Genomic DNA, 15,960 nt, shown 5'->3' on the forward strand with positions numbered 1-15,960 from the left:
ACAGAGGCCGGACGATCGTGATGAATGCAGGTAAGTTCGGATGTGGAAAAGATCCGAGTGGTAGCTGTTACTAATTAATGAAATTGAATTCGGTGCAATGTATGTAAGCCGAAGGTTTCGTGGTGGCAGAGTTTCAAAGGGTTATGTAATATATGCCATGTGTATATGCACAAAACATTTAACCTTAATCAGTCAACCGGATTAATGCAGCGTGTAACCTTTATACCTGCCTCACGGGGATATGGTCATATTTCATTTAAGCTGCCACCTTATACATATATAGATCCGTTGTTGATGTTAACAAGTTATTATTAATACCAAGTAATGTAACATATATGTTTTGATATCGACTAATGTTTTTACCATAGTACAATGTTAAGGTAAGTGATTGCCTAGTAATATTAAAAAAAAAATTATATAGAGGTGCGTGACAAATTGGTATCAGAGCCCAAGGTTTACAACTCTGTGACCTTTGGGAATTTTTTTTTAAGATTACAGCAACCTGAATATAAACAGTATGATGGTAACAGTTCAGCGATATACCAAGATAAATTAAATCTGTTTAATAAGTTGTTCTGAAGCAGGTAGTAGCGGAATGAGAAGAGCAAACAGTGCTCCTTATGGGAATCTGGAACCTCCGGATAACATGGAACAACCTCAAAGGAATTCTGAGTTTTGGGTGCAGCTGGGAGCAGCGGGTCGCACTACTGACTCAACGCTTTTGAGGACATTGCAGGAGCTAAAAGATGAAATGGCTCAGCTGCGTGCAGATAACGCAAGATTGAATGTTGAACAGGAAAGGATCCTGAAAAGCTTATCTGATAAACAACATCAACAGCAGTCACATCCGAGGCCGGAACCAGCACAAATAACAGATGAACAGAGCTATCATACTGAGCAGGAGGAAGCCGAGGATGGAGGAGAGACGCGAGGAGAGAAGTCTGTTAACGCCTCCGACTATCAGACTCCAAAAAGACCCCGGATGGAATTACACGGAGAATTCAGGAAGATTAAACCACCTCATTTTGACGGAGAATCTGAAGAAGCTGCAGAGGCATGGCTGATTAATATGAATAAGTATTTTCAGGTATATGAATACGATCATCATCTTAAGGCAAGGCTGGCTATCTTCCAGTTGCAAGCCAAAGCCACGCTATGGTGGGAAGAGGTCAAGATGGTGCGGGGAATAAGCGAACAGAATGTGACTTGGGAAAAGTTCCAAGGATATTTTAAAGAGAAGTACCTGACAGAACGCTTTTATGATGAAAAAGCGCGAGAATTCCATGATCTGCGGCTTGGGCAGCAGACTATTGATGAATTTGTAACTAAATTCACGTCCCTGCTTCGCTACGTTCCCTATATTCGTGAAGAGAAGGCTAAAGTACAAAGATTTGTTAGCAGCTTACCTCTGACAATGCGAGAAAGGATAGAGTTCGATAATCCGAAAACCATGGATGAGGCAATTCGAAAAGCAAGACTGTGTTATCAGCAGAACAAATTGAAAGGAGAAAATTCTGGAAAGCGTTGGACAGATAAGCGGGGCAATAAAATGCATATGGGTAGTAAAGGAACACGCAGCAGTTTTCAGAAAGGATTTTCGAAAGGAGCTAGCACTAAAAATCCAGCAAAAACTCAGAGCAGATTCAAACCTCCTGCAGAATCCAAATACAGTGAACAGCGAGTTAGATTGGACAATGAAGGCTCAGCTCGGCCACCTGTTCAGTGTTGGGGTTGTGGCGGACCCCATTATATCAGAAACTGCCCTCATCGGAAGGACAGCGATCAACTGTCCCAGATCTACGAAGCTTCAACAGTAGGAGATGTGGCTCGATCCATGCCCAGAATAAATGCAGCACTGGAGGATCGGCAAGCTGATTACCAGCCAACAATGATAGAATTCGAAGGTAAGATCTTTGATCGAGTTGTTTCTGTTTTAGTAGACCCAGGAGCTACTTTAAGCTATATAAGTCCTAAAGTGGTAGAAAGCTGTGGTTTACAAACCACTAAATTTAAAAGCCCATGGTTAGTACAGCTGGCCACTGGGACCAAAAGACGAGTACTAACCAAAGTCAGCAGTTGCCCATTAAGGTTAGCTGGCCAAACAATAACAACTGAGTTAAATGTACTCCCTCTTGGTTCCTATGACGTGTTGATAGGAATGGACTGGTTGGAACGACGTTGGTCTGTAATTAATTGTAAAACAAAAACAGTCTCCTACAGAGATGAGCTGGGTGTGGGAAAGGAGATTCAAGGCATCCAGAAACCAGTGCAGATTCGGCCGATCACAGCCTCTCAGCTGGTTAAGTGTATCCGGAATAAGTGCCAGATTTATGCAGTACAAGTGGGGTTTGCAGATTCTGTGGATAAGGTTGCAACTGTTAAAGATATACCAGTAGTGCAAGAATTTGCAGATGTATTTCCTGAAGAGATTCCAGGGCTGCCACCCAGAAGGGATTTGGACTTCACCATCGAGTTGATACCCGGAGCAGCCCCAGTGTCCCGAGCACCCTATCGGATGAGTGTGCCAGAGTTAACTGAGTTAAAAATGCAGCTGCAAGAGCTGCTAGAAAAGAAGTACATCCGCCCCAGCGTTTCTCCTTGGGGAGCTCCTGTGCTGTTTGTGAGAAAGAAGGATGGGACTCTGCGAATGTGCATAGACTATAGACAGCTGAATAAACTAACAGTCAAAAATAAATATCCACTACCCCGCATTGACGAGCTGTTTGATCAGGTGAAGGGGGCGACCATCTTCTCAAAGATCGATTTGAGATCAGGATACCACCAAATTAGAATAAAAGATGAAGATATAGCCAAGACCGCTTTTCGTACTCGTTATGGACATTACGAGTTTGTGGTACTGCCATTTGGGTTAACTAATGCGCCTGCAACATTCATGTGTTTAATGAATAGTGTATTTCATCAATACTTAGACAAATTTGTATTGATCTTTATTGATGATATACTTATCTACTCCCGGAATAGGAAAGAGCATGAGGAACATCTAAGGATAGTGTTGCAGACTTTACGGGAGCATCAGTTATATGGGAAATTCAGCAAATGTGACTTCTATAAAGAACAGATCCAGTATTTGGGTCACATTATTACAAAGGAAGGTATAACTGTAGACCCCGAAAAGATTAAAACTATAATGGATTGGCCTACACCCAAGGATGTAGCAGATATTCGGTCCTTCATGGGGTTGGCTGGATATTACCGGCGGTTTGTAGAAGGCTTTTCTAGAGTTGCTTTCCCCATTACCTCCTTGCAAAAGAAAGGAAAAGCGTTTAAGTGGACAGCAGATTGTCAGCGGAGCTTCGAACAGCTCAAGCATTTACTCACCACAGCACCTGTGCTGTGTGTGGCAGATCCTGAAAAGGAATATGTAGTCTGTACAGATGCTAGTAAGGAGGGCGTGGGTGGAGTGCTGATGCAGGAAGGCAAAGTGATTGCCTATGAATCCAGAAAGTTGAAAGAACATGAGCAGAAATATTCTGCCTATGATCTAGAATTAACCGCTGTGATCCATGCCTTGAAGATGTGGCGCCATTATTTGGTAGGGAGAAAGTTTCTGCTATTGACGGATCACCACAGTTTGACTAGTTACTTTAGTCAACCCACTTTAAACGCAAGACAAGCAAGATGGGTGGACTTTTTGGGAAATTTCGATTTCGAAATTAAGCACTTAAAGGGAAAAGAGAACAGGGTAGCCGATGCACTAAGTCGAAAAGTGCATTGCATTTATGAGATTGGTATCAGTCAAGGATGGTCCACTCTTGACCAAGAGATTGAGGAAGCCGCAGCGCAAGATCAGATTTATTTGCAAAAGAAGCATTTGGTGCAAAATTCCGATGCCCGTTCTATACAGCAAGGTTATGCCTTGAATACGGCCGGCATGTTGTGTTTTCAGAAAAAGATTTACATACCCAATCAGAGCAGTATTAAGGAAAAGATTCTGGATGAAAATCATAGAAGTCCTTATGCAGGGCATCCTGGTTACCAGAAATTAATCACCTCACTAAGAAAGGAGTATTACTGGCCAGGCATGAAGAAAGATGTTGTAGAATACCTGGCGCGCTGTTTGGAGTGTCAGCAGGTGAAAGCTGAACATCAGCATCCTGCGGGACTGCTACAGCCAATACCCATACCGGAATGGAAATGGGAGACCATAACTATGGATTTTATTACTGGTTTGCCGAAATCCAAAAAGAATAATGATTCAATAATGGTAGTGGTGGATAAACTCAGCAAGTCAGCTCACTTTATACCAGTTCAATCCACTTATCGTGCAGCCCAAATCGCAAACATATTTATGCAAAATATATTTAAACTTCATGGACTGCCGAAAGAAATAATATCTGATCGTGATGTTAAATTTACCTCAGCTTTCTGGAGGACCTTGTTTGAAGGCCTAGGAACACAATTGAGCTTCAGCACCGCTTACCATCCGCAAACTGACGGACAGACTGAGCGAGTGAATCAAGTATTGGAGGACATGCTGCGGTCTTATGTGATGCAGCAACCTACGCGATGGGAGGAGTATCTACATCTAGTGGAATTCGCTTATAACAATGGCTATCATTCATCCTTGAAGATGAGCCCATTCGAAGTACTCTATGGCCGAAAATGTCGCACACCCTCCAGTTGGGGTGGACCGGAGGATAAATTTTTGCTGGGTCCTGAGATGTTGGAAGAGATGGAGGTCATGGTGAAGAAAGTGCGAGCCAATCTAAAGATGGCACAAGACAGGCAGAAGAATTTTGCAGATCGGAAGAGAACATTTAAAGAATATCAAGTGGGTGAACACGTGTACATCAGAATTCGAGCTAGGAAAAGCACCCTTCAATGGAATGCTTGTGCCAAATTGGCACCGCGTTTTTGTGGACCATTTCAAATTCTGGCACGAGTAGGGCCGGTAGCTTATCAGCTCGCCCTACCTAGCCATATTCGGGTCCATAATGTCTTCCATGTATCAGTCTTAAAAAGATATGTGTATGACCCTAGGCATATAATAAGCTGGCAGGACATTCAGGTAGGGGAAGATTGTTAATTAGTATAAATTGAATTAGAATACTAGTAAGCAGCTGACCTGATTGTTATGTATTTCAGGTGGAACCGGAAGGAGAATTTCTGGTAGAGCCAGTGAGCATCTTAGATCGGAGAAGGGTCGAGCTGCGGAAAAAGGTCATCAGCCAGGTTAAAGTGCGCTGGCAGCACTTTGGGCCTGAAGAGGCCACCTGGGAAGATGAACAACTGATGAGGGATACTTATCCCAGATTGTTTTTAGATGACCAGCAACATCGGGACGATGTAGACTTTCAGGAGGGGGAGATGTAACGTCCTTTGTGAAAAGTGACATTAGTAATTGTGAAAGTAATTTTGAGTAAAAGACTTTATTTGAAAATTAAAGTTATAATCCTGTTATGAATTTATGTTAATAAAAGATAACTGTGTGGTTATTATTTGTACTGAGTTGTGACTAATTATGGGTAGTAACTGAGGAATCAGTTACATTGGAACCCTAACTACCTTGAGGTAGTTGAGACCCCAGAGGAGGGGGGAAGAATGCCAAGTCTGGTTAGGATCAGATGGCAGAGAAAGCAAAGAAGAAAGAAAATACTCATGCTATGTCTGGTTAGGATCAGATAGCATAGAAGGAAGGAATTTCCTGTGCACGCTACGTCTGGTTAGGATCAGATAGCGTTACTGGCAAGACCAGTGTGATTGCGGTCGAGTAGGACCTGCAAGTGCTTGGGGGTGGAAGATTCGAGAAGGACTCTTCCTATGGACGGGAGGTTTGACAGGCATTACAACAGGTTTGGCACAGAAGCAGGTATGGCTTCTTGCTTATGCAACTGTTTAAGTGTTAAATATTTACTTTCTGTTCTGTACAGAGAAAAGAGAGAAAAGTGAAATAAGTTAAGTATTAACTGCTTCTATTATGAGACAGTATCAAGAAAACAGACATGAAACTCTGTGCGCATTATAGACAACTAATCCAGCCTTAGAAAGAAATGTATATGTTTCTGTGAAAATTATAAAAACAACAGAGTCAAATGCATTACGGACTTGAACAGAAATCTGAAGAAAGAACCTATGACTGTTGATCTACTGAGATTATTTCTTATACTGTACTGTGCTAAACTAAAATGCTGTATTGTGAGAAGAAATGGAACCAGTAAGGGATAGCTGTTTATTGTTCTTATCTGAAAGAAATAAAGAAGAATCAAATAGTATTCGCATAAACAGAGACCGAAACGCATTTATATTAAACAAACATCAAACCCTTGTATCTTATTTATCAATAACCATACGATATAAATCTGAGCAAACAAGTCATATTATCTGAATGATATCTAGAAATATGGAAGGGTATACTTTAGACCCTTTCCTTGTTTTACAAAGTGCGTAATGAAAAATATGTATATATATATTCTGTACAGCAAGATTCGGGAGAAAAACAGAGTAAACATTCTTGAAGAAAAACCCCAAATATGCGTGTACATTATGACACCAAAACCTTAAGACGGACTGGTAAGTCCCGCTACAAGGCTGAACGCATATATATATATATATATATATATATGCTACATCGTTAGCTATATAAATTAAGGAAAAACACAAAAGCAAACCAAATCCCGGACCGGACAGCCGTAGCCGGAGATCGATAATACATTCATAATCTAGACTCTGTAGCTTGCATGCATTGAATTCACAGTCAAAACAACGCATCTAAATACCCATTAAATAAACAATGTCTGTGGGCAGAATAGCTCAACAATGGTACTATATGCATTCTCAGGCCGACTTATATATAAACCCCGGCTACAAAGTCGAATGGAAAAGAGATCGAGCCGCCGGATATCAAACCAAACACAATATATAACAGCAGTAATATAACAGAGGTATTATAACTAAAATATAACTACTTTCGTACGGAGAGTCTCTTGGCGTTAAACGCATTTTCATATGGAAATAGATGGCTATATATTAGTCATTTACATAGAAGAAACTCAGCATGGTAAACTAAAAATAAACAGAAGACACATTCCGCCGAGGGGGCTGAAATAAACGTATGCGAGCAAGTCAAGCTTAAAAGGATTAATTCCATTTATACAGAAGTCATGAAACTTGTATGACAGAGTCTATTACAAACTTGTTCCCAATAGTTGCCGTAATCAGAAAAGAGCCGAATGGCTTAAAAACTTAAATAAACATGTTAAAATGGTCGAAGCTCTGAGTATGGTGCTTCCCGCCTGAGCAAGGCTAGAAGTCGATTCATTGCCAAGTGAACCCTGGTATATGGAGAAGTCGAATCGAAAACAGTCATTGTCTGTCGGATTCAGACTTCGATTTGAGTAAAGGAGAAGTGCAGCAGTCAACAGAGATATGCCTACCTGGTTCAGGGCGACTGGCGGCATGTAGGAAGCTACCCTTGCTTCCAAGTCCAACGCCAGCTTCGACCTGAATCAGAAACCAATGATTCATTAATCTATAGAACATATTGCAGTAAGTAATGGTGGAACAATAAACTTTAACACTGCTAAACTATAACTGTAAGCCGTGACAGACAAGAGACTGTAACCATATCGAGAAGAAAGGAACAAGGATTAATACCGTTAATAGACACTGAAGCTGTGAAAACCATAATGGACGCATACCTGAAACGATACCAGAACCTGAGCAGCAGCTGTAGTTCGCATTAGAACTATTCAATAACCCAGAGCTCAGTAACTCGACACTTGACAAATGAAAATAATAAGAATCCGAAGAAAAGGGATGGGTTTATAAACCTACCATGTCTATGACCGGTTCGTGGCACGATCGCTCTCCGTCGATCTGCCTTAAGCCTTGTCCACCGTTCGATAGCCAGTAGAGATGGGCGCGAAAGCAAATTCACCGAGAAGTCAGACGGTAAAACCTCGAGCTCCGGGAGCACATGGCCAAGTGCCATCGCACCGTCCGCCTTGCCAACTGGATGACGCAGGGTTGAGCAGATGGTACCAAGTACAGAGGCCGGACGATTGTGATGAATGCAGGTAAGTTCGGATGTGGAAAAGATCTGAGTGGTAGCTGTTACTAATTAATGAAATTGAATTCGGTGCAATGTATGTAAGCCGAAGGTTTCGTGGTGGCAGAGTTTCAAAGGGTTATGTAATATATGCCATGTGTATATGCACAAAACATTTAACCTTAATCAGTCAACCGGATTAATGCAGCGTGTAACCTTTATACCTGCCTCACGGGGATATGGTCATATTTCATTTAAGCTGCCACCTTATACATATATAGATCCGTTGTTGATGTTAACAAGTTATTATTAATACCAAGTAATGTAACATATATGTTTTGATATCGACTAATGTTTTTACCATAGTACAATGTTAAGGTAAGTGATTGCCTAGTAATATTAATTTTTTTTTTTTATATAGAGGTGCGTGACATGAATATTAATAAAATGTTATATTTATTGATGATGGTTATTAATGTCTCCTAAGAATACTAAGAATTCCTTAACATTTTATTTCTATGTTGGAAAAATATGAATTTTATTTCTATGTTGGAAAAGTACGAAGAGAAACATTTTAAGATTTTTGAGGCAACTTTTTGTCTCCTACCTCTAAAATCTCCAACACTCTCTTGTAATATCTTGTTTGGAAGGCAATACCTATATTTCTTTCACCTAAAAGAAGTAATAAAAACCACTTCAAAATCATAATAATTTTATGACATAAAATATTAAGAAAATTGATAATTTTATGACATAAAATATTAAGAAAATTGATAATGTGACATATATTTTGAAATTTAAATCAAATATAAATATATTATATCTAATTCATATTTATATAATTTTTTTAATTATTATTTTTGAAGTGCAATTTAATTATATTTGTTTTCTTAAATAATATTTTTTACACAAATTTAAAAATAATATTTTTTACACAAATTATCTTATTTGAAATATATGTTTTTTACCTAAATAATTTTTTTTACATAAATTTAAAAATAATATTTTTTACCCAAATAACATAATTTGAAATCTATTTTTTACATTTAAATGATGCATATTTCATATGTGTAATTCCAACCCATCCTGAAAAAAAAATAAATAAAAATAATATATATATATATATATATTTAAATTTCTAAATTTTTTCCATCAAAATTTATGAATTACTTAAATAAATAGTAAGGATGTCATAAATTCACATTCTCACTAATGGCAATGAGAATACAACGAATTCAATGTATGCAACATGGCTACCGTGGCCAACAATATAAAAAAATCACTGTAAAAGTGACCCTACGCGAAAACGATTAACGCCTTCATTAAAGATCATTGTTTGCTTCTTCACATCAGGATTTGTATGTGTTTTCTCCCAGAGAGATCCAGAATTTTCAAATGGAATTAGGAAGCAAGGTGATTGTATTCTGCAAAGAGAAGCACGGTGCAGGCTTAAGGCTTGCACATGCCCTTCGCCAGAGCCCTTCTTCATCATGGAAAAGAACGTAAGTTTTCTTCAATAGAAGGCCAATTTTTTCAATAATCTAAAGGTATGCTATATCAAATATTTCATGGGCATATTTCTTCCAGGGCTCTCTTCTAGTGAACTGAAATGCCTTTTGTACAGAGAACTACCTCTGGACCTGCCACTGGACAGCTATGGACTGGTAGATGTTGCTGCATCTGGTCAAATTGTAAACTTTGTGGATTCAGAAGGCTCCCCGCAGGTATTTAGGTGAAAACACTTAATTGGGTCGTTTCAATATGTTTGTATGAGACCTCATTTCCATCCTTTACATTAACATTCTTAGAGATACTTGAAGCAGATACTGAAATCCAGATCATAGAATGGCTAATTACTGAAGATAGTATATCCCTCAGTAAAGTGGGGTACTGTAAGGACTGCGGGAATAGAACTATTATTTCTGGGCACGGGGACAATGGTTTGCAGTTCATTACAGAAGAGATCAACATTTTGTTTTAAGATGTTATCCCATTCCGTTGGTTTACTCACACTCTTGGAATCAAGTCATACCCAAGAGAAGTAAATATGGTTCTGAATGTTCTAATCTTCACTTGTGGCTAAAACTCATATGATATCATTAATATATATGACTAACACCAACTTATGCTTATTTATTTTAGTACTATTTTTGGTTAAGATCGACCGGTCTTATGTGGACCCATAACCTCTCATTGAAGGGCTCCCTACCACTTGTGGTGTCTATAATTACAGACTCAAGTATCATTTGTAAGTCATTATAATGAGCTATTGCTCTTTTCAGAAGGTTTTAAGCGTACAGACACCATATACAGTTTCACCCTCTTTCTGTCTTGGTATGTTTTTTGTGCTTGGTTATCTCTCCATATTGCTCTCATGGCCTCTTATGCGAGGGCACCTATGGTTCAGTGAATCAGCTCTAGTGCACTTGCTTACTCTTTATCAAGTTCTGTTTCTTCCATTTGATTGCAATTATTAGGGTTTGTTTGCGATTCCATTCGATCCCTGCTTTCTCGTGTGGCCACGACGTGGTATCAGAGTGGGTGTAGACCTCTTTATACTTGTTTCACTGTGGTTTAGGGTTTTTACTGCTGTTCATGCTAGTATCTTCTAAGTTTCAAAGCTTGCATGTGGAAGAAACTTTAACTTGAGGAGTGTTATGGCCGTTTTTTATGGTTTTATTATTAGTTGGAGAAGGGTGCTTCATTTAGGGATGTTGTTGAGCTTGTTTTATGTGTTTTTTGGAGATCTCTTGCACAAGATTGAAGTGCTCAGCATTATCAGGGCCGTTTTTTATGGTTTTATTATTAGTTGGAGAAGGGTGCATAATTTAGGGATGTTTTTGAGCTTGTTTTATGTGTTTTTTGGAGATCTTTTGCACAAGATTGAAGTGCTCAGCATTAGGGATTTCCTGCTGTTTTGTTTCAGGAAATTTTCCTTGGACAGATCTAAAAGATTCTTGACTGGTCACATCACCTACAGGCTATTACACTAGTATTTTTCAGACCATCCATTATTTCAAGGCTCTTCTAGTGCTGATTTACTGCTGGTGGCTTTATTGCTGATTTAGAGTTCCATTTAACAAATTTCATCCCCAAAATGGTGCCCTAGCAGTGTGGTCCATATGGACCTAGAATCTTATAAACTTTTGTATTTTTGCACATTTGACAATAGATCCAATTTTTTTGGCTAGTTATATTGCCCTAAGGGCTGTCAAACCAGGGTTTCCATATCTCATATTTTCAGCAGTTGGTCCCAAGATTTTTGGTTAGTGGCATTGCCCGAATGTTTGAGGAACAAGAGGTTTAGGACGATCTCTTCTTTTTTGGGTTTAAAACCCAGATCCTCTTTGAAGGTGGGCCTCCCGAATCTAAAGGTATGTCTGGTCATTTGGTAATCAAGTATTGGGTTTACTTATCATGGATACTTCTGGATATGGATTGATGGGGGGATTTGGCGGAAAGAGTGGGCTTAGTTTGTGCTCTTGTCCCCTTGATCTATTTTGGTTGTTACCCTTGGATCCTAGTCCCATGGGATCTCCTTTATTGACCATTTGGTTCTAGGGTGGGGCTACTTGGGAAACCTCGACTTTGGGTGCGTGGTCCCGCTCCCTTCCCCGCACATATTACTCCCTTTCCAAGTTTCCACTCACTATACCCCCATTCATCTTTTCTCCTACTCGGGTCCACATTTTCGTTTTGGGTCCACATAGGGCCAACCTCCCTATCCCCTTGCTCCCCACCTTGGGTCAGGCCTAGAATGATGCCCCGAAGGTTGAAGCAATTAAAAGAAAAGTGAAAAGCATAATTGGCCACATTTAACAGGAAATTGTACCACAAAATGCAAAAGATGGCTGGGACAAAAATAGTCAGCACGTGGGCAGAAGCCATTACATGAGCTCTACCCCAATCCATGGCCATCACCCTGGTTCCATAGGCCCTAGATGAGCCTCCTCCATCATTCAGGAACCCATGATTGTCCCAACCCCTGGAGGGTAATGAGCCTCTCTACCTAAAGGGGGTAATCACTGTTATATCTTACAGACTTACACATCATGCTCTTGTCCTTTGAGCCTCGAGTAGTTAATTAAAGAAAATTCATAAAAGACAAAAGGTATATAAAGAAAGGTGGAAAAATCAAGGTCGGGGCACCTCATGTACCACGATTGCTCCCTCCTATACATTACATACCCAGGTGTGGGCTTCCCCTTATCTAGCTACCCCTATGCCCCACTATGTGGCCCAGGACTGCCCCTCTCATTCCCTATTCCATCTCACTTATTTGTCACTTGCCACCCCCATTAGAGGGATGTACCTTGGACATACTATCCCCTTTACGAGCTGAAACCACCTAATAAGGTACTTGGCTAACCCCCTTTGGAGCTTGGAGACACTAGCACATGCCAAAGCCCACTATGAAAGGCCATGCCATTATGAAGTGCCCACTTTGTTATCCATGATTTGTAAGCTCTTTTACCCTATTATTTTAATCACTGGTTGTATTGGAAGCCTAGGGGACGCATTGGATCTTATGCAGGATTGCAGGTGGTTTCCATTTGGGTTTGGTTTCCCTATATGGGATCCTAACTCCCAGAGGTCTACATTGGTACGTGCAGGGTGTGCATAGAGAGCCGTGGGCCTCCACTGCAATAGGCAAGACTCCACGGATCTTCATAGATGCTCAGAGACTACTAGCGATCCACTTTTGGTATGATGGTGATATGCTTGGTACGTTATGCCCAGTAGGCCCTCACAGGGGACCCACACTCTTGACAGGTGTCCCAAGACTTGTACAATGTCATGGCAACATTCATTCCACCACTTGGACCCTTGTAGAGGATCTACAGGCATCTTTGATTCATATGAAGACCCATGGGGTCATTTATGTGCCCTCAGACCCACTGGGAGTACCATAGGTCTACTACTTGGAGAACAAGGGGCCACCCCCTTGTCCATCATATTCTGAGGAATTTATTCCTCAATATGGCACTTCACGATATTATCAAGACTTTAGAGGGCCTTATGACATGTACATATTATTATTTGGCCCCTTGTGAGGCTTATTCTTACACTTGTGAGCTAGTTTGGTTGGGTTGTCATCAATAGGGGTTTTATTTGCACATTATTTTATCATTGGGGGTTAATGTAGGCCCGTAGGCTAATTCGAACTCCGTAAGAGGCTATATATTGATGTTAGATACATTCATTTGGATCTTTGCTTAATTTGGGATCTCTCTAATCATAGAGAACTTCACATTTTTTCCTTGGAGGATATTTTCTGGAGATGGATGAATTTTGACGTATGGATTTGGGCTATTTATCTTGTCCTTGGAGCTTTGTCTTGTTAACGAAATGCTGGTTGGATATACCCGTAACATTGTAAGTGAATTTTGATGTTATTATTCTTGTTGCTGCATACTGCTAAAATTAGGGCTAGTTTTTGCATAATCAAAATGTGGAATTGAGCATGTTTTAGCTAATTTAATGTATGGGCCAATGTTATATGAATGAAATGTCCTAGAGATTATTTGTCTCGATGAGCTTGCTTCGTTTACTTTGAAGTATAAATGCTTGAAGGTCACTTTTCTTTTCTTTCTCTCAACATCATATGAAGTTGACTATCTGGGTCTCCTTGATCAAGAAAGCAAGTTCTTACTCATCGCCATCCTTGACTCCATATCCAAAAGTGAATTAGGCACTGGTCCCTTAAAGGGGTGATCATTTTAACCCTCTTTTTACCATTTTCCCCTTTTTTCCCCAAGTCTAGCCCCATTAGGTCACCTAGGGCATCAATTTCCTGGGAATTGACCCAAGGAAAAACTTTGATCTCCTATAGGCTATTGCATTGGTGGGTCCCCTCCCTCTCCTCCAAATTTGAGGCAAATCGAATGGTGGAATCTCTGGGAATCCCAAGACTTAGCTCTAGGATCGAAGTTTACCTAGGCATCCCAAGGCTAGACCTCAACAGGATCAATTCAACCTTTTGAAGTAAATATTCTGTTTGGTCCTTTCCTTTCACCTTGTCTAGGATAGGAACATCATTGGTTGCTACATTCCGTCCCCGAACTTGAACTGGGTCCACTTGGCCCCATGCGGTCCCACTTCTCAATAAAGATTATTTGTCAAGGACCATTTGGGAATCCAAGTTTCCAAGGATTAGAGGAATTGAGAACCTTGTCTATAAGCGTATTCCTTCTCCCTCAACCCCCCAATCCTCACCTGTTACCCCTGGAGGACCAAGTCCCTTGCTTAAAGAGCAAGCCAGTTCCATTCATCACTCCATCCCTGGGAAAGGGTTTCCAGGGTCATTTTCCACCTATCCATTGACATATACTTTACAAGTGATCCCTACACTACCGGGACTCCTCCCATCGGTGAAAGTCCGTAAAGAGCAGGGAGACTTAGTTGTGGTGACAGTGGGCTAAGCCTCCACCATTGCCCTCTTAGGAACCCCTTTTAGGTCCCTTGCTGGTTTGGGTGGTAACAGGCCTTAGATGAACCTCCTTTATCATTCAGGTACCCATGATTGTCCCAACCCCTGGTAGGTAATTAACCGCCCTACCTTTAAGGGGGTATCCACTGCTATATCTTACACATCATGCTCTTATCCCTTGAGCCTCGAGTTGTTAATTAAAGAAAAATCATAAAAGGAAAAATGCATATAAAGAAGGGTGGAAAAATCAAGGTCGGGGCACCTCATGTACCACGATTGCTCCCTCCTATACATTATATACCCAAGTGTGGGCTTCCCTTTTACTAGCTACCCTTGTACCCCAGCATGTGGCCCAAGGCTTCCCCTTTCACTCCCGAGTCCCTACTACGTTTATCTCTTTATCACAAGCCACCAACCTTTGAAGGATGTACCTTGGACATACTATCCCCTTTAAAAGTAGAAACCACCTAATAGGATACTTGGTTAACCCCATTTGGAGCTTGGAGACATTAGTACATGCCAAAGCCCATTATGGAAGAGCATGCCATTATGAAGTGCTCACTTGTTGTCCATGGTTTGTAAGCTCTTTAACTCAATTTCCTTAAATGACTTGTTGTACTGGAAGGCTAGGAGATGCATTGGATCTTATGCAGGATTGCAGATGGTCTCCATATTGGGTTTGGTCTCCCTGTATGGGATCTTAACCCTTCAAAGGGCTACATAGGCACATGTAGGGTGTGTGTAGAGAGCCATGGGCCTCTATAACAGTAGACAACATTCCATGGATCCCTAGAGATGTTTAGAGATTGCTCGAGATTCACCTATTGGACGAGAAAGATGCACTTGGTTCAGCATTCCCAGCTGACCCCACAGTGTACCATGCACTTGGCAGATGACCCAGGACCTGTATGCTGATGTGGCATCACTTACACCATCATTTGAGCCCTTGTAGATGGTCTACTAGCATCTTCGATCTATGTGGAGACCCATGAGGTTACTTGTGTGCCCCCACACCCATTGAGAGCACCACAGGTTTATTGTTTGGAGAACAAGCGGCCAACCCCTTGTCCACTACTTTTGGGAGTCCTATTCATCATTATGTCAATATGGACTTCATCAGGCTTCTTAGAAGGCCCAACGACATGTATTATTGATCATTCGACCTCTTGAGAGGCTTATTCTTTTGTTTATGAGCTAGTTTGGTGGGCTTGTCACTAAAAGTTAGTTATTTTGCACATTATTTTATTCTAGGGCTAATGTAGGCGTAATTAGGTAAATCGAACTCATTAGAATCAAACTCATTAGAAGTGTATAAATACAAGTGATGTGAATTCATTTTAGCATCATCACTTGGATTGGACTTGTATCTCTCTTGAGAATTTCGCTATCTTTCTTGGAGGACGAATTTCAGAGCATGGAATGAGTTTTGATGTTTGGATAATTTTCATATGTCTTGGAGCTTCTTGATGGCAAGTTTTTTTGGATGGTTGGATATATTCTTATACATGTAAGTACATTTTAT

The 15,960-nt window shown here is 40.5% G+C and overlaps 1 protein-coding gene across 1 annotated transcript in view; it reads left to right on the forward strand.

The window, feature by feature from the left end:
- The first annotated feature begins 9,230 nt into the window (after positions 1-9,230).
- Positions 9,231-15,960, forward strand: part of LOC149173533 (period circadian protein) — a 73,931-nt gene continuing 67,201 nt past the window's right edge. Inside the window, exons 1-2 of the mRNA XM_089424641.1 lie at positions 9,231-9,510; positions 9,633-9,732. Of these exons, the coding sequence (XP_089280767.1) occupies positions 9,404-9,510; positions 9,633-9,732 (207 nt within the window). The 5' untranslated portion in view covers positions 9,231-9,403. The remainder of the gene's footprint in view (positions 9,511-9,632; positions 9,733-15,960) is intronic.

Source organism: Pinus tabuliformis, chromosome 4_2 (assembly GCF_031772625.1).
Source record: "Pinus tabuliformis cultivar Carrire ecotype Pingquan chromosome 4_2, CPIR1, whole genome shotgun sequence".
In the NCBI taxonomy this organism is placed as follows: Eukaryota; Viridiplantae; Streptophyta; class Pinopsida; order Pinales; family Pinaceae; genus Pinus; species Pinus tabuliformis.